The sequence below is a fragment of the Schistocerca cancellata genome, chromosome 4 (assembly GCF_023864275.1).
Source record: "Schistocerca cancellata isolate TAMUIC-IGC-003103 chromosome 4, iqSchCanc2.1, whole genome shotgun sequence".
NCBI lineage: Eukaryota > Metazoa > Arthropoda > Insecta > Orthoptera > Acrididae > Schistocerca > Schistocerca cancellata.
This window is the reverse complement of record NC_064629.1, coordinates 401,931,363-401,956,519: the sequence shown is the minus strand read 5'-3', so window position 1 is coordinate 401,956,519 and position 25,157 is coordinate 401,931,363. Positions and strand designations below refer to the sequence as shown.

The window sequence follows — 25,157 nt, the reverse complement described above, 5'->3', positions numbered from 1 at the left end:
ATTTTATTCACCAGTGAATTGATCAGTACTTCTCAGACATCTTAAAATTATTAGTTGTGCCCAAACATTGTTTATTATTTCACAATTCCTTATGTTACATTAAAATATACATCATACAATGTATACAGCAATTAGGAGACAGCAGATGGTCCAAGGAGTTAAAGAAAAGAAAACTGAAGTTTTGCAGGAGGACATATATTAAAAAAGAAAAAGTGTACATAATCTACTATCTATAAAATAGGTGTCAGCTGCTGTGAGAGATGTTTGGTGGTAAGAGGGAGGGCAGATGTGTGTGTGTTCTTGCAATGGCTTGCCTTATTGCCTCTGTTATTTTGAACGCATTTTAAAAATATTTGCGTTTCTGATATTCACCAGGTTATTACCTATGTAACACTCCTTGCCTCAATATCATCTTCCAGATTTGGGTGAGAAATATTTCCATGTCTTTGACCAGGTGCTGTGTGGGTGCTGCTCTGAAGGGGTCTTTTGGTCTGACAGGGATGCTATGTTTGTGTTTTTCTTCACATGTCTTGCATTTGGATTCTTATGTTATTCTTCCTTTTTATTTGTCTGAACATGTTATTTTTGTGTGTTTCATTGCGTCTTCTGAAATCTGTCAGTGGGATCTGATTTCACCATTGACGAATGAAATCTATTACTTGATCTACATATTGTGCTTTGTCCATTAGCACAAATGAGAACTGCACTGTTAATGATTAAGAGCTTTTTGTAAAAGAAACTTCACCATTAAAAATGTAAATTTGATACACTGTTAGTAATTTTTACTTTCTACCCATGTATTAGCTATCAAGAGAGTTTGGCATCAGTCATTACATCCATTTAATGAACATGGGAAAAGAAAATGAGATTCCTTCATTTTAGATCTATTCATTTCTTATGAGGATTGCTACTTTCTGACTGTGCAACATTTCTACAAATGTAATACAGACTGAATACTCCATTATTTTTCTTTATTAGTGCAATGCTGGGCTGTTTGATGTAATATTTAGGAGATCTCAAAAGGCAGGCACTGATGTTTGAATGTATTTTGGTTGTGCACGCAGTTTCAGTAACAGAGTTATTGCTAATCAAGTTTTTGGTTTTATTGTTTACAGTTCACTTCAAACCACATGTCTGAAATAAGAATGGTTACTATATGAGTGGTAAGTATATTATTATCTGCAATTTAGTTCTATTTTTGTTTATTTTGGTAGTACTGTAATTTTACGTTGATGACACATGCTTTGTTTATTTGCTCTTATATCTTTGCAATTTTCAAGCTGCTAGGTTAGTTTTGTTATCACTGCCATGCTGTTAATCATGGCTGCTCCACTGTCTATTTGCACCAAAGAAGAGCAACATTCAGTGCTCTGTTTTTTGTGGTTGGAAGTTGTATCAGGGGCCGAAACACGGGAACAGTGTTTTGCTATTACGGAGTGTCTATGAATGGATTGCAAAATTCCGAAATGGTCGCACAAGTGTTATGCACGATGAAGGAGCCGGACGACCGTTTACCACCACAAACGAAGAAACCATTGAGTGTTCACGTGAAATGATTCTCTTGGACAATTAACTATTGATGAAGTGGCACATCGCTGCAAATTAGTCACAGTTCTGCCTACGAAATCATCCAAAACAGACTTGTGTTTCATAAAGTTTGTGCAAGATGGGTCCCAAAATAACTAACACAGCTGCATAAACAAACATGATTGGAAATCTGCAAAAAACATTTGGATCGCTATGGTAATGAAGGGGACAACTTCTTAGACAGGATAATTACTGGTGACGAAAGGTGGATCCATCATTATGAGCCGGAGAGTAAACGGCAGAGTATGGAATGGAAACATCCAAATTTGCTGTGCAAGTAAAAGTTCAAGACCCAACCGTCCGCAGGAAACTGATGCTTATGGTTTTTTGGGACGCACAAGGTCCAGTACAGGAACATTACGGGGAAAGTGAGCCTTGAGCAGCCGCTGGTGAAGTATCAGTGCAGCAGCAGTGCAGTAGCGAGTTGCATATGTAGCTTTCATATTTGTTTTGTAGTTTGATTCTTAATTTCTTTCCGAGTGTTAGTGCACTTGCATATTTAATTACATAAAATCCTTGCGTATTCTCGTATTTGAGAGAAGTAATATTGTTTATTGATAGCTGTAGAGTATAAATTTGCGGAGTCGTTAGTCGGTTGTTTGTTTTGGACAGTCAGTGCACTTTTGACACAGCTCAGTGAGCCTTGAGCAACCGTTGGTGAAGTATCAGTGCAGTAGTGAGTCGCATATTTAGCTTTCATATTTGTTTTGTAGTTTGATTCGTAATTTATTTCAGAGTGTTTGTGCACTTGCATATTTAATTACATAAAATCCTTGCGTATTCTTGTATTTGAGAGGAGTAATATTGCTTATTGATAGCTGTAGAGTATAAATTCGCGGAGTCGTTAGATATTAGCAGTAGGATGGATAGGGTGTGTGCGTGCTGTGTGCGGGCGCAGGAGGAACTGGCCATGGTTTGTGAGCAGCTGAGCGTGCTGTTGGCCAAGGTCAGCCACCTTCAGGCTGCTGCCTCAAGGTGCAGCGACGGCGGAGGGTCTGGCGCATCGCTTGAGACATCCCAGGTGTCGCTTGCTGCGTCTGCTGACTCAGCCGTCGAGGCCCCTCTAGTGTACCCAACGTGTTGGGGCCGCCCTCACCTCAGGGAGAGTGGCGGATTGCAATGCGTTCGCGTCGCTAGAGGCGGAGGGTCAATGTGGAGGCCGTCCGGCTGGCCTCTCCCGTTCATCCTGTCAGTGGGCAGGTGGCCACTCCTTCAGCAGGGCCCGAGCAGGCACACGAGGGCAAAGGCTTGCTGGTTATTGGGAGCTCCAACATTAGGCGGGTGATGGAGCCCCCTTAAGGAAATAGCGTACAGGGCTGGAAAGAATTCCAACGTGCACTCAGTTTGCCTGCCTTGCCTACCAGTGGGCCTCATCCAAGATGTGGAGGCGACCTTGCCTGTGGCTATCGAGCATACGGGGTGCAGTCGTCTGCAAGTAGTTGCTCACATCGGCACCAATGATGCCTGTTGCTTGGGTTCTGAGGCGATCCTCAGTTCGTACAGGCAGCTGGCGGATTTGGTGAAGTCCGCTGGCCTCGCACGCGGGGTGCAAGCAGAGTTCTCTATTTGCAGCATCATTTCCAGAGTGGATCGGGGTCCTTTGGTTTGGAGCCAAGTGGAGGGTCTCAACCAGAGGCTTCGTCGACTCTGTGACGGTCTTGGTTGCAGATTTCTAGACTTGCACTATTGGGTGGGGAATTGTAGGACACCCCTAGATAGGTCAGGGGTGCACTACACAAAGGAAGCAACTACTCGGGTAGCAGAGTACTTGGGACGTGCACATGGGTTTTTTTTATGCAGGGCAGTAGTGCGAGGTGTCCTGATGAACACTCACCAGTCAACGCGCAGGCAGGGAAATCAGGGCGCGCTCAGTGTAAAGACACTTCAGCTATCAAGATATTAGCAGTAAATTTTCAGAGTGTTCGGAAAAAAGTTCCTGAATTTACTGCCCTCCAGGAAGCGTGTGGCGCGCAAATTATTCTTGAGACTGAGTCCTGGCTGAACCCTGTGATAGGAAGTTCTGAAATATTTAGTGATGATTGGAACGTGTATTGGAAAGACAGATTAGACACCGTAGGAGGTGGTGTCTTCACTGCACTTGACAAAAATAGTGTGTCTACTGTGGTCGAAGTAGAGTGTGATTGTGACGTTATCTGGGCACATTTAACAGGGCTAGAGGAAATAAAGTTAATTATTAGGTGTTATTACCGGCCACCAGGTTCCACTGTGACTGTTCTCGAATCATTTAAAGGGAGTCTACACTCTGTATCGCAGAAGTACCCGGATCATGCTATATTAGTCGGAGGCGACTTCAACCTACCTAGTATAGACTGGGATGTCTATGGATTCATTACAGGTGCTACAGACAAGCCATTGTGTGAATTACTTTCGAACACGTTTTCTGAAAACTGTCTTGAGCAGCTAAATTGACAGCCAACACGTAACGGAAATATTTTGGATCTGGTAGCCTCGAACAGACCAGACCTCATCGACGGTGTCAGTGTTGAGACAGGGATTAGTGATCATGATGTTGTCATTACGACTATGTTTATGAAAGTTAAAAAGTCGGTCAAGAAGGCTAGGAGAGTATTCTTACTAGAAAGAGCAGATAAGCAGTTGTTAGCATCCCACTTAGTAAATGAATCGATTTCATTTACTTCCGGTACGATGGACGTGGAAGAATTATGGGCAAATTTTAAACACATTGTAAATCAAGCATTGGACAAGTATGTGCCGAAAAAGTGGGTTACGGATCGAAAAGACCCACCGTGGTTTAACAGCGCAATTCGGAGAATGCTCAGGAAGCAAAGGCAGTTGCACTCGCGGTACAAGAAAGATCGGAAGAATGAGGACAGGCAAAAGTTAGCAGAGATTCGTGCTGCTGTAAAAAGAGCGATGCGCGAAGCGTTCAACCACTACCACCGTCATACCTTAACAAAAGATCTTGCTGAAAACACAAGGAAATTCTGGTCTTACGTAAAATCGGTAAGCAGGTTGAAGGCCTCCATCCAGTCACTCACTGATCAGTCTGACCTGGCATTGGAAGACAGCAAAACGAAAGCTGAAATTTTAAATTTAGCATTTGAGAAATCTTTTACGCAGGAGGATCGTACAAACATACCGCCGTTTTAGTCTCGTACAGATTCCCGTATGGAGGACATAGTGATAGACATCCCTGGGGTTGCGAAGCAGATGAATGGGTTGAAAATAAATAAATCGCCAGGACCTGATGGGATTCCAATTCAGATTTACAGACAGTACTCTACTGCATTGGCTATTTACTTAGCTCGCATTTATCGCAAATCTCTTGCCCAATGTAAAATCCCGAGCGACTGGAAAAAAGCGCAGGTGAACACACACATGTACACATTTTTTAATTGTGTAATGAAGCCTCACACTGCCATAGTCTCTTATGTTTTCAAATTACCTTAGTTGAATTTCATAATTGTTTGGATATACAAACTGTATTTTTTAAATTTTGTTTGTTTCTCAGTGTTACAAGAATAACTGTCTATCAGTGTAGATAAAACTTTGCACAACTGAAGGGGTTGGCAAAAGAAAGTGTTAGCCCCCAGTTTAGTAAGAATTAGTCTGATGATGATGTCTGTTACATTTCCAAATGTACCACTGCACCACACACTGGGTATTAGTAGTTTCAGTGGTACTATCAGAAAATATTGTCTACTATGTAAGTTGTTCTATCTTTCTGAATTTATGATCTTGTCTTAGACTTTGATAAAACATAGCATACAATAATTCCAATGTGGGTTAGCACTTTTTTCTGTCACCTCCAGTTTAAGATATCATATACATTATTCTGCAACTTAAAAAAGAAAGAAAGATGCTTACTCTTTGTTTACAGGAAATTAAAAAATTAATTCGCAGTAATTTCATTTATCATCAGCTCAACCACAATAACACGTTTTAGTGCCTGGTATTTTTTTCAGTTTCCAAAATGGTCTTAGTGCATCAACTTTGCAAAAGGTAGAGTTGATGCTAACATACTCGTCTGGAGTGTGTGATGCCATAGTGTAACTGTAAGGTCTTGTTTAGGTAGCAACGAACACTGTGGTTGGTGGAGGTAATAAACGGTTGACATATGTAGAGGTGTGGTCATACATCTATATTTGATATTATACTATAGTACACATGAAAAGTTGTGACTGTTGACATCAATTCTTCCAGCACCCCTACACAAATACATGTCTCCTCAACTACCTTCTTGCTGACAATTCAAGAACTGCCTTATTGGATAATATTTTCAATTGCTTCTTTTGTCAGCATTTCAACATCAATGAATATAAACTTCTTGTTGCTTCTTGCCACATTACCTTTCACCTTGACCCATTTATGCTCAATCAGATACAAATGAGCACAACACAGAGGAAGCCTGATTACACTACGCCCGTTAGTATTAGCCTGTTCGCCGACACTGCAGCATGGAGTTTTTGGCTTGCACAGTGTTACTAACTACTCCTCCTTCATGCCAGGCTCAACTTTATCCAATGGATCATTTCTTTGTACCCAGAGCAAAATACACTCCTGGAAATTGAAATAAGAACACCGTGAATTCATTGTCCCACGAAGGGGAAACTTTATTGACACATTCCTGGGGTCAGATACATCACATGATCACACTGACAGAACCACAGGCACATAGACACAGGCAACAGAGCATGCACAATGTCGGCACTAGTACAGTGTATATCCACCTTTTGCAGCAATGCAGGCTGCTATTCTCCCATGGAGACGATCGTAGAGATGCTGGATGCAGTCCTGTGGAACGGCTTGCCATGCCATTTCCACCTGGCGCCTCAGTTGGACCAGCGTTCGTGCTGGACGTGCAGACCGCGTGAGACGACGCTTCATCCAGTCCCAAACATGCTCAATGGGGGACAGATCCGGATATCTTGCTGGCCAAGGTAGTTGACTTACACCTTCTAGAGCACGTTGGGTGGCACGGGATACATGCGGACGTGCATTGTCCTGTTGGAACAGCAAGTTCCCTTGCCGGTCTAGGAATGGTAGAACGATGGGTTCGATGACGGTTTGGATGTACCGTGCACTATTCAGTGCCCCCTCGACGATCACCAGTGGTGTACGGCCAGTGTAGGAGATCGCTCCCCACACCATGATGCCGGGTGTTGGCCCTGTGTGCCTCGGTCGTATGCAGTCCTGATTGTGGCACTCACCTGCACGGCACCAAACACGCATACGACCATCATTGGCACCAAGGCAGAAGCGACTCTCATCGCTGAAGATGACACGTCTCCATTCGTCCCTCCATTCACGCCTGTTGCGACACCACTGGAGGCGGGCTGCACGATGTTGGGGCGTGAGCGGAAGACGGCCTAACGGTGTGCGGGACCGTAGCCCAGCTTCATGGAGATGGTTGCGAATGGTCCTCGCCGATACCCCAGGAGCAACAGTGTCCCTAATTTGCTGGGAAGTGGCGGTGCGGTGCCCCTACGGCACTGCGTAGGATCCTATGGTCTTGGCGTGCATCCGTGCGTCGCTGCGGTCCGGTCCCAGGTCGACGGGCACGTGCACCTTCCGCCGACCACTGGCGACAACATCGATGTACTGTGGAGACCTCACGCCCCACGTGTTGAGCAATTCAGCGGTACGTCCACCCGGCCTCCCGCATGCCCACTATACGCCCTCGCTCAAAGTCCGTCAACTGCACATACGGTTCACGTCCACGCTGTCGTGGCATGCTAACAGTGTTAAAGACTGCGATGGAGCTCCGTATGCCACGGCAAACTGGCTGACACTGACGGCGGCGGTGCACAAATGCTGCGCAGCTAGCGCCATTCGACAGGCAACACCGCGGTTCCTGGTGTGTCCGCTGTGCTGTGCGTGTGATCATTGCTTGTACAGCCCTCTCGCAGTGTCCGGAGCAAGTATGGTGGGTCTGACACACCAGTGTCAATGTGTTCTTTTTTCCATTTCCAGGAGTGTATAATCTTTCCCCCACTGCATTATTGTAGTGTTATCCATCACAACAAAGTGATATGGCGCGTTGTGCATCACTACTGCCAAATTTGGAGAAATATTTTGCAGAAAAATCATGAGAAAACCACCTCATGAAAACTGTGGCATTCATTTCCTAATGATAGATGCCTTGCTTCCTCGAATGGAACAGCAATAAACAGTTCGGAACGAAGCCGTGAGCAGATCCAGGGCAAAGGACGACTGTCCTGCCACCGTTGCCTGCTTGTGCTTTCACTTTTCCTTGTGTTATGCAACCTGTCCACCTCTTTGTTAATGTGTGACAAGCATTAATGCACTTCTCATCCAGCCACACTGGCTTCAAATGTCATGCTCACCCAGGAATGGAGATACCTGCATCTCCAGGACACTGTGTCACTTCTGTCAATGATAGATGTCTGAGGCAAAAACTTTTTGTACCGGAAACCAAGCTCGTGAAGACAATTTCAAAGTGACAACCTACTCACATTGAACAGCTCTGCTTCTTTCAGGCTGAAAAGAAGTTTCTTTGAAGCATAGTATTTCTTGCATTGGTAATAAGTATGCACATGGATCAGAATTCTGCTTCCAATGCTCAATATCTTTGCAGCCAGTAACTTATTTTTAGACAACCTCTTCTATTGTGAATTTCATTTTCAGAGATGCTGCTCTGTTGTTATTAATGCAATGTCAATACAAAACAATCATTCACAGGACCTGACAACTGCAGGACACTTAACACGAAAAGAAGACCGCTTCACAATGAGAACTGACAAACATAGATGCATCTAATGCAGGACATCAAGTGGTACTATTTATCTATGGTGTGGCAACAGGGGCCCTTTACCAACTGTTGATGGCATGGTAGGAAAAGCCAGCTCACCATTTGTGTTACCTGCACAACTGTGTCATGTCTCCTCCAGTGAGAAAAATGTCAAACACCACAACTTATTTTAAACACACTATATGTGGGTTAATAGTTTATAAAGTGTGTGATTTGAGAGATTGTCTGATGATTTACAAGCTGTTTCTTTTCTATTCTGATTTTCTGGATGGGGCAGTTTTCCTGCAGGGTGAGATGATGTTTTTCATTGTTTATTCTTATCATTTCCATGTGTCCTTGTAGTAATTTTATGCTGACGGTGTGTTTGGCAAAAGCTGAATGATTTCTCCTGTACATCCATGCTCTTTGTATCTAGTGTCATATGTTCTATTAGTTTCACCTATGTACCTTCCATTACATGTATCACATTTTAGTTGATATATTTCTGATATGGATCTATATTTTCCACTGCTTTCTGAAAATAATTTTGAAATGAATTACTGGTTTGTTGAGCTGTTTTCATGCCACGTTTTCTGAAAACAGTAGATCTTATGGCTGTATATCACTGTATACCATCTTTTATTATATTTTCTCTCACTGTGTTTTTCCTGGTCTTGGGTGCGAGTTTATACTTGTGTTGGTGATAGCAGGGGTTTGCTATTTTCTGTTTCTTTATTTTACAGTTCAGCTTCGTTACTAGGTTTTCTTTCTATACACTGTTCGTGCCTATTTTTACTATGGTATTCACTGCTACTTGGTAGTTGTTCGTGTCTAATGATACAGTGTTTAGTTTGTGGAGCATGTTTCTAAGTGCTGTTTATTTGTGTAATTTTGTGCGATTTGATGTATTACTGTATCTGTTGTGTTTTATCAGTACATATCAAATATTGTTTTTAAACTTTATGGTTAAAGTCCAAAAAATTTAACTGTCTAATTTGCTCTTTTCCTGCTGCTACCTTACCATGAACAGAATTCAAGTCTGCATGTGGTTGGTCAATTTTACTGCTTGGTTCATCTATCAGGAACAGGATGTCATGCACATATATAATCCAGCACAGGATGTAATACCTTTTTGGGACTATTTTGTTCAATATCAGCAGTTCTACAGGTTCATACTATGTTTGGTATGGTTCAGACACTGCCGATTCCATTGGTTAATCCTTTAATTTGCAAATAGAATTCATTATTGAGCTGGAAATAATTTTTTTCTGTCTCTAGCAGCTTGACTATTTCTTCAATGTATTCACGTGGATGTTTACTGTGTATCTTAAGATTTTCTTCTCTAAAATTTATTGTGTATTACTGGTATAATAGAATACATGTTCTCTACATCAAAGGAAAGGAGGGCGGTTCTGTCTGTATGTCTCATGTACTGAATCAATTGTGTAGCGCTTCTTGTAGTTCTATCCTCTTGTAATTTGCAATTCTGATAAAACACTTTCAAAACATATCTCACAAGTGGGTATGTGGGAGCACTTCTATAGTCTGTACTAGGTCTGACTGGGGCTGTGCACTGGTATTTGTTTACAACAGTTTTCTTTTTTCATTTTCTTCTTCTGTGTCTTCTATGCCTTTCAGTGTGTTTCACAACTTTTTCTGGAACCCATAGTTGGATCTAATTTTAATTTCGCAATTTTATATTTTGTGATGAACTCTTGCGTACACTGTGTTTCTTTTAACTGCTTTGGTAATGATTGTGGTATGTTTCTGTAGTTCCTTTTTGTGTTTTGTCAGTGTTATGGAGTGTGTTAATTTGGTTTCCAGTGTTTATTTTCATCTGCATTATGATTTTGATTTTATTGCTTACTAGCTTTTGTTAGACCAAAGCTACTCACTCATTTTATTTATATTTTGCTGTATGTGAATGTTTTCCAACTCAGCTACAAGTTTTTCAATGCAGTTATCACATCTATCTGTGTACTGATATTGTGCTTGTGACCTTTTTTGAGCTGTTTTGTTTCTTTAGAATATAGCACACTGTCAATAAGATTTACCAGTCTCGGATAGAAGTGATGTATATAATTATACTGGATATTATTTGTCGCTGTATTAGGTTTTTTTTCAGCTTTCAAAAATGCTGTATTTCTTTTGTGTTTTTTTATTATTTTTAATTTTTCTATCACTGTATATGCCTGACTTTCAACCATACTAACAAGTTGGAGTTAAAAGCAGTATTACTCAAACTTTTGTAAGATTAAGATTTGCCTTGTGCAGATTCCCATTCAGGTAGTGGTTTTTTAAGGTACTGGTTTTTGGTATAAAGAGATTTAAGCTTAGTTGTTTAACCAAACTTTTCGAGCTATTTGTTATGTATTTGTGTACTGGTACAGCTGTTTTTAACCAGTACATTAACGTATTTAGGTATAATATTATTTGATTTGTAAATGCTGTTAAACTTTATATGCTAGGCAGTTTTATGTAGGTTGAGATTTATCCTTCTAAACTTCATGTAGAGATCACTTGAAAATGCCTCGGATGGCATCCACAACATATTTGTTCGCATGGCCATCTCCTGAAATAGCTGATATAATCAGTTAATACTGATTCTTCTATCTTAAGCTTACTGCAAGTAAAGAGTATTTTTCACCAGATACGTTTTGCTTTTTATTTATAAAACATCTGCTGTGTTCATTTTGGAAATATGGATACATAATGAGCCCACACATTTTGGTATTTATAAATTCAAGACATGTAGAACAAGTCAAATTTAGCAAAGTACTGCCAAAAAGGTATAACATCCTGTGCCTGATAAATGGCACAAGCAGTAAAAGTGACCAATTACAAGCAGACTTAAATTCTGTTAGTAGTAAGATTAATTTTACAACGCAAAATGGACAAAATAGCCAGTTAAAATTTCTTGGAAACTACCATAATCGTTAAGAAAAACACACATGTATTCAAGACATGACAAAACTCACAACAAATATAACAATACACCAGACGCCAAATTACTCAGAGTCTCACAAACACAGAGTGAGAAAGGAAAAGATGGTATATAATGACATTCAACCACAAATACATGCAGAGAATATACCAATAAAAATGTAATACATGTGATGGATACAGGCATGAATATCATAAAAAAAGAAACACACACACACACACACACACACACACACACACACACACACACACACACACAAAATGTAGAGACAAATTATGTATCCATGTTTCCAAAATGGCCACAGAAAGTGCTTTATAAATAAATAGCAAAAAGTGTCTGGTGAAAAATATTCTACTTGCAGAAAGCTTACAATGGAAAAAAAAACCAATAATAATTTATTGTAGCAGCAGCTGCTAAGACGGCCATGCAAACAAACATATAATGTATATAGCGTTTACTGTTTTCCCAGAAAGTAACAATACAAAAAATAATATTGTCTACATTTCCAGTTGCTTCTGGTAACAGAGGTGTTTGAAAATGTACAAGAAGACTTAAGCTTCACCTTGATGAGAATAGCTTCCAGAATCACCTATACTTGAATACTTGTTTGTTGACAGAACCGACTGCGGACCTTTGGTGCAGAGCCGGGCGGAGGGTCTGAATCAGAGGCTCAGACGGTTTTGCGACCGTGTTGGCTGCAGATTCCTTGACTTGCGCCATAGGGTGGTGGGGTTTCGGGTTCCGCTGAATAGGTCAGGAGTTCACTACACTCAGCTGGCGGCTACACGGGTAGCGGAGGCTTTGTGGCGTGGACTGGGCGGTTTTTTAGGTTAAAAGGCCTAGGGAAAGTATGGGGTCGGCTGCAATCTCAAAGGGTGCATAGCAAATACAGGACGTGCTTGGATAAAGGAACAGTCGGAATTGTAGTTGTAAATTGTTGTAGTTGTGCTGGGAAAGTCCCTGAGCTTCAAGCGCTAATAGAAAGCACAGAAGCTGAAATCGTTATAGGTACAGAAAGCTGGCTGAAATAAGTTCTGCAGAATTTTTTACGAAGTCTCAAACGGTGTTCAGGAAAGATAGATTAGGCAGAATTGGTGGTGGAGTGCTTGTGTCTGTCAGTAGTGGTTTATCTTGTAGTGAAGTCGAAGTAGATACTCCGTGCAAATTGGTATGGGTGGAGGTTATACTTAACAGCCGAACTAAGTTAATAATTGGTTCCTTCTACAGACACCCACACTCCCATGATATAGTTGCTGAACAGTTCAGAGAAAATTTGAGTCTCGTAACAAATAAATACCCCACTCATACGGTTATAGTTGGTGGGGACTTCAACCTTCCCTCGATATGTTGGCAAAAATACTTGTTCAAAACCGGTGGTAGGCAGAAAACATCTTCCGAGATTGTCCTAAATGCTTTCTCTGAAAATTGTTTCGAGCAGTTAGTCCACGAACCCACGCGAATTGTAAATGGTTGCGAAAACACACTTGACCTCTTAGCCACAAACAATCCAGAGCTGATAGAGAGCATCATGACTGATACAAGGATTAGTGATCACAAGGTCGCTGTAGCTAGGCTCAATACCGTTTCTTCCAAATCCACCAGAAACAAACGCAAAATAATTTTATTTAAAAAAGCAGATAAAGTGTCACTAGAAGCCTTCCTAAGAGACAATCTCCATTCCTTCCGTACTGACTATGCAAATGTAGACGAGATGTGGCTCAAATTCAAAGATACAGTAGCAACAGCAATTGAGAGATTCATACCTCATAAATTGGTAAGAGATGGAACTGATCCCCCGTGGTACACAAAACAGGTCCAAACGCTGTTGCAGAGGCAACGGAAAAAGCATGTGAAGTTCAGAAGAATGCGAAATCCTGAAGATTGGCTAAAATTTACAGATGCACAAAATTTGGCTCTGACTTCAATGCGAGATGCCTTTAATAGGTTCCACAACGAAACATTGTCTCGAAATTTGGTAGAAAATCCAAAGAAATTCTGGTCGTATGTAAAGTACATAAGCGGCAAGATGCAGTCAATACCTTCGCTGCGCAGTGCCGATGGTACTGTTACCGATGACTGTGCCGCTAAAGCGGAGTCATTGAACGCAGTTTTCCGAAATTCCTTCACCAAGGAAGACGAATGGAATATTCCAGAATTTGAAACACGAACAGCTGCTAGCATGAGTTTCTTAGAAGTAGATACCTTAGGGGTTGCGAAGCAACTCAAATCGCTTGATACGGGCAAGTCTTCAGGTCCAGATTGTATAACAATTAGGTTCCTTTCAGATTACGCTGATACATAGCTCCCTACTTAGCAATCATATACAACCGATCGCTCACCGATAGATCTGTACCTACAGACTGGAAAATTGCGCAGGTCGTACCAGTATTTAAGAAGGGTAGTAGGAGAAATCCATCTAACTACAGACCTATATCATTGACGTCAGTTTGCAGAAGGGTTTTGGAGCATATACTGTATTCAAACATTATGAATCACCTCGAAGGGAACAATCTATTGATACGTAATCAGCACGGTTTCAGAAAACATCGTTCTTGTGCAACGCATCCGAAGACCAGTATCAGTTGCAAAGCGATTTAGAAAAGATTACTGTATGGTGTGGCAGGTGGCAGTTGACGCTAAATAACGAAAAGTGTGAGGTGATCCACATGAGTTGCAAAAGAAATCCGTCGGAATTTGATTACTCGATAAATAGTACAATTCTCAAAGCTGTCAATTCAACTAAGTACCTGGGTGTTAAAATTACGAACAACTTCAGTTGGAAAGACCACATAGATAATATTGTGGGGAAGGCGAGCCAAAGGTTGCGTTTCATTGGCAGGACACTTAGAAGATGCAACAAGTCCACTAAAGAGACAGCTTACACTACACTTGTTCGTCCTCTGTTAGAATATTGCTGCACGGTGTGGGATCCTTACCAGGTGGGATTGACGGAGGACATCGAAAGGGTGCAAAAAAAGGGCAGCTCATTTTGTATTATCACATAATAGGGGAGAGAGTGTGGCAGATATGATACGCGAGTTGGGATGGAAGTCATTAAAGCAAAGACGTTTTTCGTCGCGGCGAGATCAATTTACGAAATTTCAGTCACCAACTTTCTCTTCTGAATGCGAAAATATTTTGTTGAGCCCAACCTACATAGGTAGGAATGATCATCAAAATAAAATAAGAGAAATCAGAGCTCGAACAGAAAGGTTTAGGTGTTCGTTTTTCCCGCGCGCTGTTCGGGAGTGGAATGGTAAAGAGATAGTATGATTGTGGTTCGATGAACCCTCTGCCAAGCACTTAAATGTGAATTGCAGAGTAGTCATGTAGATGTAGATCTAACAACAGGTACTTTCACTGAAAGGATTACACTCGGAGAAAAGAAGAATAAGTCTGCAAAGATGTGGGTATTACGATACAATTCAGTAAAAGATAGGAGAAATCGTATTAGTACAAGGACTGTAGTGCAACAATCCAAGACCATTTTCAGCACACAATACACTATGAGGAAAGTGCATATTAAATTATTCACAATAATTACTGAAACATTAACTAACTTTGTGCTAGAACAATTCAAATAAAATCTACACATTCATTTACCAACCAACCATTCAAATTATGATCAGTATGTTCGGCAGACTCAGAAAACACTGACTTGATTGATTAAGGGCTGCTTCTCAACCTAAAACAACCTTTGCAAATGAATAAGGTACTACTCACATACATCAAAGGAACAGAATGATCACATATACATGGAGGGGAGCAGGAAATGGTTTTTTTGTGTATCACTTGTAAACAGAGCAAGAAGAATGACGAATGACACTTGCTTCCAGTAGTCTCCTCCTTAGACAATAATATAGTTTGTGGAATATACATGTAAATGTATAGTGACAATCTTAATTTTGTAACAAAATTTGTAGGTATGAGTGTGGTGCAGAGTATTTTAAGTATTTTTCTGAATTCTCGTACTCCTGTTCACATCAACATACTGTAGATAATTCACAGTACTATCACACAAGAAATGGAAGTAGCTCGTTTACCCATGTCGCCCCCCACCCCACTACTCAACTGCTATCAGTTTTGGATATTAAAATTAATAATAAGCAAACCGAGTTTCAAAATTGCTCTCTGAATAAAATTTTAATTTTTTTTGTATTATGGACAAAATAATCATTTTCTTCACTTAGTAAAAAACATTTCAAACTCATCTTAAAACTGGTCATCTAACTTACCTGTTGGTTTAGTGTAATTGAGAATGGATGATTGGTAAATACTAGAGTTTATCTGTGTCAATGGAAATATCCATCTCCATATGTCTGCTTTTATCTGTGATGTAACCATATTCTGTTGTGTGACATCATTGAGCACAGCATTTTTGAAATAGTGTGTGTTTGCAGATGGCATGTTGGAGTAAGTGGTTGCACATTTTAGTGTGGGATGCTTATGTTGCTGAATTATTTGTGAGTGATGTTTGTGCGGCACTGGACTCAAGTGTTGTGTGTTACTCGATGTTTTGGAAGTTTGTTTCAGTTGCCTTGATATTAGGTTTGTTTCATGTTGTTAATTATTGGTTACTGATTTGTTTTTGGTTTTGAAATTGTTAGTACACTGTGTCATTAATAGTTTGAAAGATGCTTTTTTTTGGTACTATGTACGTATCTTACAAGAAAATTACTAGTGGTTCATTGGTTGCTGCTACAGGCAACAATATGACGTCTACAATGATATTTCTCCAGTTACATGGTCTGTCGAAGGTGAAGATATCATGGAGTGTGATGTACTTATTTTGGTCTCATTCGGTTTTGATAAAAGTTCTGCTACATTATTAACAGATATTAAGTTGTAGGTCAGTGACTAACTTCTAGGTAAGAGATTATTAGTTAATAATATTTCATCATCAATCACAAACTGATATTTTTTAATTGGTGTCCAATGTGATTCAGAGCTACAACTCCACTTCCAAGGGCTGTGTGGCTATAATGGGCATTAAATTTGCTCCAGTTTTCACCTAACTACTAGAATGAGACAGCTGTTAAATTTATTGAGATAAAGTGTACCACACATGGGATTAATGAGAAAATACTAGAGACATGTGAGAAATAGTGTCTAGTGATGTATTTACTTGAGCTTGACCAGTGCATAACTATCATCTCCTGCACTGATGAAAAACTACCAATTTGAACTTATATTCTGCAATTAATTATCTTGTTTGATAGCATTACATGACTCAAATGCTGCATATGTAACACATGTTACGGTGATGTGATGGCGTTTTGGATTTACTATTATGTAATTATCTCATTAAACCTAACAACTGTGTCATTCTGTTACTGTTAAGTGAAAAACTGAAGCAGGTGTAATGCACATTATAGCCGTTATGGTTGCCATACTGTCGATGCTGCAAATAGATGTGTTTGCCATCTTGATTAAGTCGCATTTCAAATGAGACTGTGGAATCTGGCATTTCCGTATTGGCTTTTTCCCCATCCCAGTTTCTGAGAGCAAACCAAACTACATAAAATATCATGGCACACTAGTTACTACGATTACGCTATATGAATGCTAATGTATGTGAAATGAAATCCCAGCAAAATTTATTTCAAAGTACTGTGTAATCAAGGAGTTAACATCTTACATGTTACCTTGCACATAAGGCATATTTATAAACTAAATTTGTCAACAAACTGTCAAAGTATTGCCAAATCACAACCTACATCTACAACCTCTCTCTCTCTCTTACCTTTGCAATAAGATCCCATCCTACAATCACAGCCCTATAACCTCTCTTTCGATGATGAACAACTTGTCCAATCCTGTATCTTAAATGTGAAGGGCGCTCATATCTTATTTCTGTGCCCATCCCAAAGTAACCCGCATTTCTATCATACCGCATAACTTCAACTGCAGGGGATGTATTGTGTTCATTGTAGACATAGCTTCTTGTATAACTGCTCAGTTCCGGAAAATAAACTGGAATAAAAATTTTTTTTTAACAAACAAGAAAACAAAATTATTGTAGTGTGCTGCTCTTGTCACTTCCCTATTTACTATTATGTGGCATTTTTATTTTTCTAAATGTGTAATATCAGTTATTTTCACAGGGAAAAGAATTACATTCACATACATGTAAATCACGAGATATACCTTGGACAAGAGATGAAACAAGACCATCCCATCGTTGTTTCCAAGCTCCTGCACTGAACAGTAAATCAGTTACTTCTTTAAAGTCATTGATAATATCAAATAATGCTTGTGTTCTACCTGTTGTACTGCTTAAATATGAGGAAAACAGGTACTGAACAGGAACACACAGAAATAACAATCCAAGCTGAAAAATTTCACGATTTCTGAAAGGCATTTTGAAACCAGTGGGAGATCAATCTTTCAGCACATGACCTGCAAAGAAAAATATCATATTAAAAGCCCCATAACCTCATATGGTAGTAAAAAGTGTTGAACATAATTTGGTTGGTTTATTTAGGCTATTCAACAGTGTTGTTATTGGCACCCTGACATATTGAAAGATATGATTGTAGTCAAAATACTCAAAATTTAAACAATTTTGGTATAAAATGTGACACAAATGCCAATTTATCACACTTGCACAGTAAATCAAGCATGTAGAAACAAACTTCTATTTCAGTCATAGTGTAAAAATGTTTTGTGAAAAGTATTTACCCAGACAGTTCAGGTAACTGTGACTGGGTAATCAGTTACATAATAAATCAGGGATGGACAAATGCAACAGTACTACAGACACAGGGACAGCACAGCTTCAACACGCTCCCACAGTCAGCTAGTGTTAATCCCTCTCCACCCACTGTAAGACTTCAAGCATCAATTCTTCCCAACTAACATGAATACAACAGCACAGTGTGTTGACCTTGCATCATTAGTATTGTTTCTGTTAAGTTTTCATTTTTGGTAATAATAAAAAAGTTAGTGGGAAGAAAATGGGCCAGTAATAGTTAAGACTATCAAGAATCTAATAAATCCTTGAACAAGTATTATGAGAAGTGACATTTCCAACTGCTTCATATGAAATTAGTCATCAATATGAATACTAAACAGTAAAGTGAAATTTTGAGCTAAGACATAACAAAGAAAGAAGTAAGTGTTCCTGTAAATAGGTATATCAATTTTTTAATTACTATTAGTCACAAAATATTTAGAGTAAGGAAAATCTTGTGGTACACAATGAAGTTGTGATGAAGCTAACCTGTCAAATAACTCTTGGAATAGCAAAAGCGGTGTGTCCTTTCAACGGTAGAGAATTTATAAAAGAATGTTTTGTGAATGTCACAACAATTCTATTCCAGCAGAAATTTCTCTCTTCGAAATGGTTCCTCTTTCCGAAAGAAGAGTTTGCTGTAGATGTACTGCTGAAACAGCAAATTCTGTGGAAGAACAACTAAGGGACAGGAATAAAGATTTGTTTTTTTATTTCCATTTTTATTTGGCAAAAGCACTAGTGTAACTGATGTTGCTGAAATTACTGTGAGTAGTAGCTGCTGACACACAGTTCAACATGATAGAAGAAATACTTGATCTTGTCCCAATACACAACATTTGCAGCCAATGACATTTTCCAGTTTAGTAAACAAATTGACAAACATAGCTGCCGTTGGGAAATATCTTTGTCAGTCAAAATAGGTGGGCTCTTCCAATGACTGGTCTCAAGTCTGGCAAGAAAAACATCAAAAGAAGTTGGTCTCTAGCATGAAATACCAGAAATACACTGTATGTCTTCTACCTGTGACAGCCGCGGAAGATTTTCCCAAACACTAGCCACATAGTTTTCTTATAACAACTGACCTGCCTGCACTTCCTGTGAGCCACCAACCGTGTAGCTCTAGTGCCCAGCATTAATAAATGGATGAGCCACCATTCCCTCATACATGTCAAGATCTTATTCTTTATTATATGACATGTTGCAGTGGTAAGAGATATCATTCTCATTCAGGATGATGATAGTTTTCATCCTCATCTGGCCAACCACATTTCAGTTTATACATGGCTTTAGTGCTTAATGCAAATGTCAGAGGGGGGAGTAACACAAAATCGAGATGTGCTCTACTTATATTGAGAACACCTAGTCTGAGTACACAACGTGTTTTTGGGTCGACAGAAGCGTCCGATCCCACGCGTCGGCTTTGACCCGTGACGTAAGGGTGGTGTCGTGTGTGAAGTCATGACGACGCGGAGTTTGGTTTGAGTGTGGCTGTCTCCAGTTCTGTTTTATCTTATTTTATTTACTTTTCTGATCAGTTCGTTCTATCTCGTGAGTTTTTTTTTTTAATTTAAAAACACTTGTTACTTATTTTAATTATCTGTTTCCTCGAATTTCTCTTTTAGTTTATTATATTTATCTTTCTGATCTGTTCGTTCTATCCCGTGGGATTTTTTTTTTTTAAAAAGATAAAAAACACTAATCAGCTACTGAAGCATCTTTATCTCCTATGGGTTGCAGGGGTTACGACCCCTGGGGAGGTGGGTGGGTATTCATGCATGGCTGTCTTCACTTACACGTTGTAGCTACGCAAGGCGTCTAAGTTTGTTTATATTTAGTTTGCCCCCCACCCAAAACACCCCATTTCCCGCGCTTGTCCCGTTAGTGTCATTAGGCTTCTTGTGGAAAGTGTGTGTGTGTGTGTGTGTGTGTGTGTGTTTTTGTTTCCGCCATATTTGTCACGTCATGGGTCAAAGCAGACGGGTGGGATCGGACGCTTCCGTATTTCCCGTGTTTTTTATAGAGATTCCCACTGGAGAGAGTTGAGCATCTAAAATCAGAAAAATACACAACCAATTAAATGTTTCATACCTCTTTTCAATCTTCAGCAAATAAGCGTCCTAAACAAATGATTCAATATTCAACCATGAGCCACACAAAAATATTAAAGCACTATTTGTTAAAAGATGAAGCTTATAATGAACTCTTGTCCAACAGTTTCCATGCAACGCATCAGATTCACACCGTTGTTTAAAAGAGAAATAAGATTTCCCCCTTTTATGTGTGATACATCAATTGTAATACACTTAGACCTACAATAATTTGCCAGTACCTGCACCAACTAATTTGCCGCATCCTTTCTAGAATACAAGGGTGGTTCGATAAGCCTGGTAAAAAATGTTTGTTTTGTAAACAATTCACCTTACTTCTCTACAGTCTCCTTTGACGGATATACTCTTGTCCAGTGATCCTGCAGCTTTTCCACCCCACTGGAAAAGTAGGTTCTGTCAAACTCTGCAAAACACCCGTCAACTGCAACTATCACTTCCTCATTTGATGAAAATTTCTTCCCAGCCAGCTAAAGCTTCAACTCAGGCAACAGGAAGAAGTCACGTGAGGCTAAGTCTGGTGAACAGGGTGGATGAGGAACCAATTCAAAGCCAAATTCATGCACTTTCGCAATGTGTGAGATGGTGTGCATTATCCTGGTGAAAGAACACTTTTGTACATGCCAACATTTGTCTTTCTTCAGGCCATGCAGGTTTCAGACAATCCAACAATGAAGCACAATAGGGTCTAGTTATGATTCTGCCTTTTTCCAAGTACTCTATGATGATTATTTCTTTGGGGGGAAAAAAAAACAATCCACAGTGGCCTTCACAGCTGGACAAAATAGCCTTTTTTTCCAGAAGCCTTTGTCCATAGTTTTGACTGATATGTAATGATGAATCCAGGGTACATCAACAGTCACAAATCGACACAAAAGGTCTTGCAGACTGCAATTAAACATCACCAGACAATGTGCTGAAATGTTGTACGAGATGCACAATTGGTCAACTGGGCAGCTGTGACACCCACCTTGCACACGGCTTCTTTGTAGCCAGTCCTCTGTGCAGTATACTATGCACTTACTAGTTGCAATGCCTACAGTCCCAGCAATCTCATGTAGTTTTATTTGGTGACCTTGCACTACTGTATCATTGGTTTTGTCACTGGTTTCCTTTGTGGTGACTTCAATTGGATGGGCAGAGCAGCTTCACCTTTGGTGCTGGTCTGATCAAGATTAAAGTAATTAATCCCAAAGTAAACAGTCTTCAATGATGGTGCATTGTTTGCATGAACTTCATCCAATTCTGTTTAGATTTGTGCAGCAGTCCAATTCTTAAAATAAAAAGTTTAGTAACAGCACAAAACTGTTTTCTTTATTTTCAATTGCAGTCAACTCATTGACCAATTTGGACAGCATTCAACAATGAACCATACACTGCTGAAACACTTTACATGATCCTTGCAATAATCAAGCTTACCAACCATGAAGGCACTACAAAAACATTCTGTTGTTTCAGGGAAATTTACCAGGCTTTACAAACCACCCTAGAACATAAACTTTTCTTGAAAGAGACTACATCTTACTACATATCACTGTCTGCAGACATTTGCAATATGTACATGCAGATATTAAAGGCAATAATTTGTCAAGATAATCGTATAGATCCAGACTCATTTGTTGCCCCCCCCCCCCTCTTTGCACCGTGAAATGTAGTAAATTACTTTAGGCTAAGTTAGGAGGCATTTTTTACAAACAGAAAAACTTGAAACCAGTGCCCAATGCATGTCAATGGTATACTCTTTGAACTGCGACGTCATGTTTTATTGGTTTGGTATAGATGATTTTTTTTATTTTTTACATGGGTCTGGATATATGTTGTTTGTGTATTTTGTGCACTACATGTTTGTTTGTTTACTTATACATTCATCTTTAGGCATTGGCACACAAACAATACTGTCATGAGTAATGTACAAGAGGTATTATAAAGTATCATTGACATGTTAAAGACACACCATGATACTGGTACTACATACAATTAAAGTACACAATGAAAGAACATACATGATACAACATGTGTGATACACAAGAGATTTCTCCACATGTTTAATAGTTAATTGCGGAACTAAACATGTAAGTTACTTACTAAGTTTCACATAATAAAAGAATAGAGGACATACACAAAAATTCCCAAGGTGGTTAAATGTAATACAAGATCCCACAGGAGAGAAAAAAGAAAATAAAGAAGGTAGCAACAAACAGTATTACAAGTTATTTAGTAAATGATGTCTACTTTTGAAGAGTTTTAAGATTCTTTAAGAGTGTAGGAAGCCTTGTCTTTCAACCATTTTTAGGTTTTTTTTTTGAGATATGAGCGCCAGCATGTTCCTGCACCCGTAATGGGTGTTTGCTTTATTTCTATGCATTTGCAACTGCCTTGTGTTTTTAAGTTGAGGTGTAGGTATTTCTACTTTTAATGCGTGATTGGCATTATGATTATATACGTAATGTCTAACGTTTACTTTAATGTACAAAAGGCAGCTGTACATAAAGAGAGATGTGATTTTCATTATCTGTAAATTTTTGAAATAAGGCCTACATGTTATGGTATTTTTTGGTAACCCCGGAGATGATCCTGATGGCTTTTTTTCGGCCAAATAAAAATTTTCCTGGTCCCTGGATAATTACCCCATAGAAGGATGCTATAGCTTAAATGTAATATTACAGTGATAATTTCTGCTGTTGCTTTCACAAGATAAACCCAATGTTATGTTGTTTTCCAGTGGCAATTTCCCAAGCCTATCTACAAACTGGGATTTAGCTAACAAAAATCCCTTGTGAAAATGAAAGGTTGCATACTAAAAAAACTGCTTGCCTCAAGATTATTAGATGTTGAGTGTTAGTTCATGGCGTTAAAGGAAGGATCCAGCTGCGAGCCTTTGAAGATTCATCTTAGCATTTGCTTGAACTGATTTACAGAAACTACATAAACTCTATATCAAAATGGTCAGAGAAGGTATAAAGGAAGGGGGCTTAAAAAAATGTATGTGCAATTTGTCATTCTAGACTAACATCCAAGTCCAGTAATTTAACTGATCCATCACCCTGCTTCAAATCTTCAGTTAAATTGCACATCTGAGCAGGCTTCTAGTAACAACAACTCACATGACAAAGTGAGCGGATAAGCATCAAATGCTTTTTGCAAAGAAAAACATGTCACACTGCTGCTTCCATCTCCACATTCCAGTTTGTTGAACAATACAAATTCTTTTCCGAAATGCCGGTAAAATTTACACCATGCCCCCTCTCCCGTATTCATTGTTCATAATTTACGTATGACATACATAATATATATCATAAATGAAGACACTACTCTCTAATACAGGTTTTCTGAAATTACAGTTCAATTTTAGTTTTTATAAATGAAAAAACTTAGCTAGATATAGAAATGTGTATTAAACATGGGATGAAAACAGTCATCACACAGCTACATTTCAGCCTCTTACCACAAACTTTATTTCACATTCACACTCATTGGCTTTGCAACCTTTCAACCCAATAGTCACTTTTCAACCAAACCTACAACTCAGTCTTTCTGCGTCAACACAATCAAAACTTCGCTTGCAGGTGTGTTGATTAAATTCAACAAAGTATTGTACCACATCAAAGTAACCACATTCACAACTATAACTTGTGCCACTTTTGCTGTGGAGGAGTAAGCAATATGGATTTCTGGGAATATTCTTATGGCCTAGAGGCCATAATTCCATAGTCAGTAGAATGGTAAGCTACCAGAACAATCTCTCAAAAAGTGATCACCCTCCATAATATCCCTACATGAGAGATTATTTATCTAACTATGTTTTGGTGCTACGAAGCTCAAACAACAAAAGCTGTACTGGAAATTTGTAGTTCAAAAATAAATTTGTTTCTTGGGAAGGGCGTGTATCACTAAATTTAGACACTGACAGTGCATACAAGGGTAAGTTCTTTCCAGAAGTAAACAGTATGGGCTTTATACCACAACCTACATTTATGAAACGTAAAACGTTAGCTAAAGGAAAGTGGGATCCCTCAACTTTTTAACGTTCAATTTAGCTCTATTTCCTATCGACCTGCAACAAACGGCAATAATTTGCGAATGTTACCGGTAATATTGCTTTTCTTGAACCTTCACATCCTAATCTGCACAACGATGCAAATGGCTTGTTCTACACAACCTTTGAAAACACACGCGACAACAATTATCAACTGTTCTCATTTATTGGCTGATACACCAAACAAAACATTATCACTGACAAAAACAAAAATTCGGGATACCGTTTTTTTATGGCACTTGGTGGGGAACTTTTAAATGAAACAAATCGTTTACGCAGATTATATTAAACATGAACTGAAAACACTGGGTAAAAGTGAAATAATTTTTAGTACATATGTTTCACGCCAACTATCAATGGGCATCATATTATCGAACATTATTTTTTCTCCATTGCGTGAAACGCTTATGAGACTCTCGTGTACCTGATCGTTTTATTCTGCTACACTTGTGCACTGGCAAGCCGAAATCATATTGAATACGAACTGAAATATTAGCAACAACATAATGGCATTATTTAGTCGCCGCGGCTTGTAGATGCATGAATTTTGCACCTCAGCTGTGTCCTCTCATTTTCACAATACAAGCTGATCTACAGCATTCACTAACATATTCCCACTAACTCCACACCTCCACACTTCAAAAACAGGACATTTGAACATCTCGCCACGAATTTGAATTGGAAGATAGTCCACAGGTCTTGCGAGACTGAACTTGCACCATTCGACTACGAGTTCCGTTTCAATTAAGATCGACGCACACCGGAATTGAACGTCACAACATTCTACAATGCATTTGAAAAGCGACATTCACACAGGCCCTCGAGGGAACGGTACCGGACGTCAAGATCAAGGTTGTTAAAGAAACAAGCTTAGACGTCGACAATGAGGAAGAAAGGATATGGTCGTCTGCTTGGATATGAACTTAACCCATTTTCGCCTCGCTCACTCATATTGTAATAGACGATTTCATACCTTTCGGTCTTCGTAATGCAGATTCACACAAGATATCAAAGAA

The 25,157-nt window shown here is 39.4% G+C and overlaps 1 protein-coding gene across 1 annotated transcript in view; it reads right to left on the bottom strand.

Annotated features, from left to right (window-relative positions):
- LOC126183234 (uncharacterized) overlaps window positions 1–24,902 on the bottom strand; it is a 75,025-nt gene extending 50,123 nt beyond the window's left edge. The window contains exons 1-3 of the mRNA XM_049925023.1: window positions 24,566–24,902; window positions 17,412–17,663; window positions 17,008–17,237 (exon numbers count right to left, since the gene is read on the bottom strand). Coding sequence (XP_049780980.1) covers window positions 17,008–17,237; window positions 17,412–17,625 — 444 coding nt within the window. The 5' untranslated portion in view covers window positions 17,626–17,663; window positions 24,566–24,902. The remainder of the gene's footprint in view (window positions 1–17,007; window positions 17,238–17,411; window positions 17,664–24,565) is intronic.
- Between the last annotated feature and the right edge of the window lie 255 nt (window positions 24,903–25,157).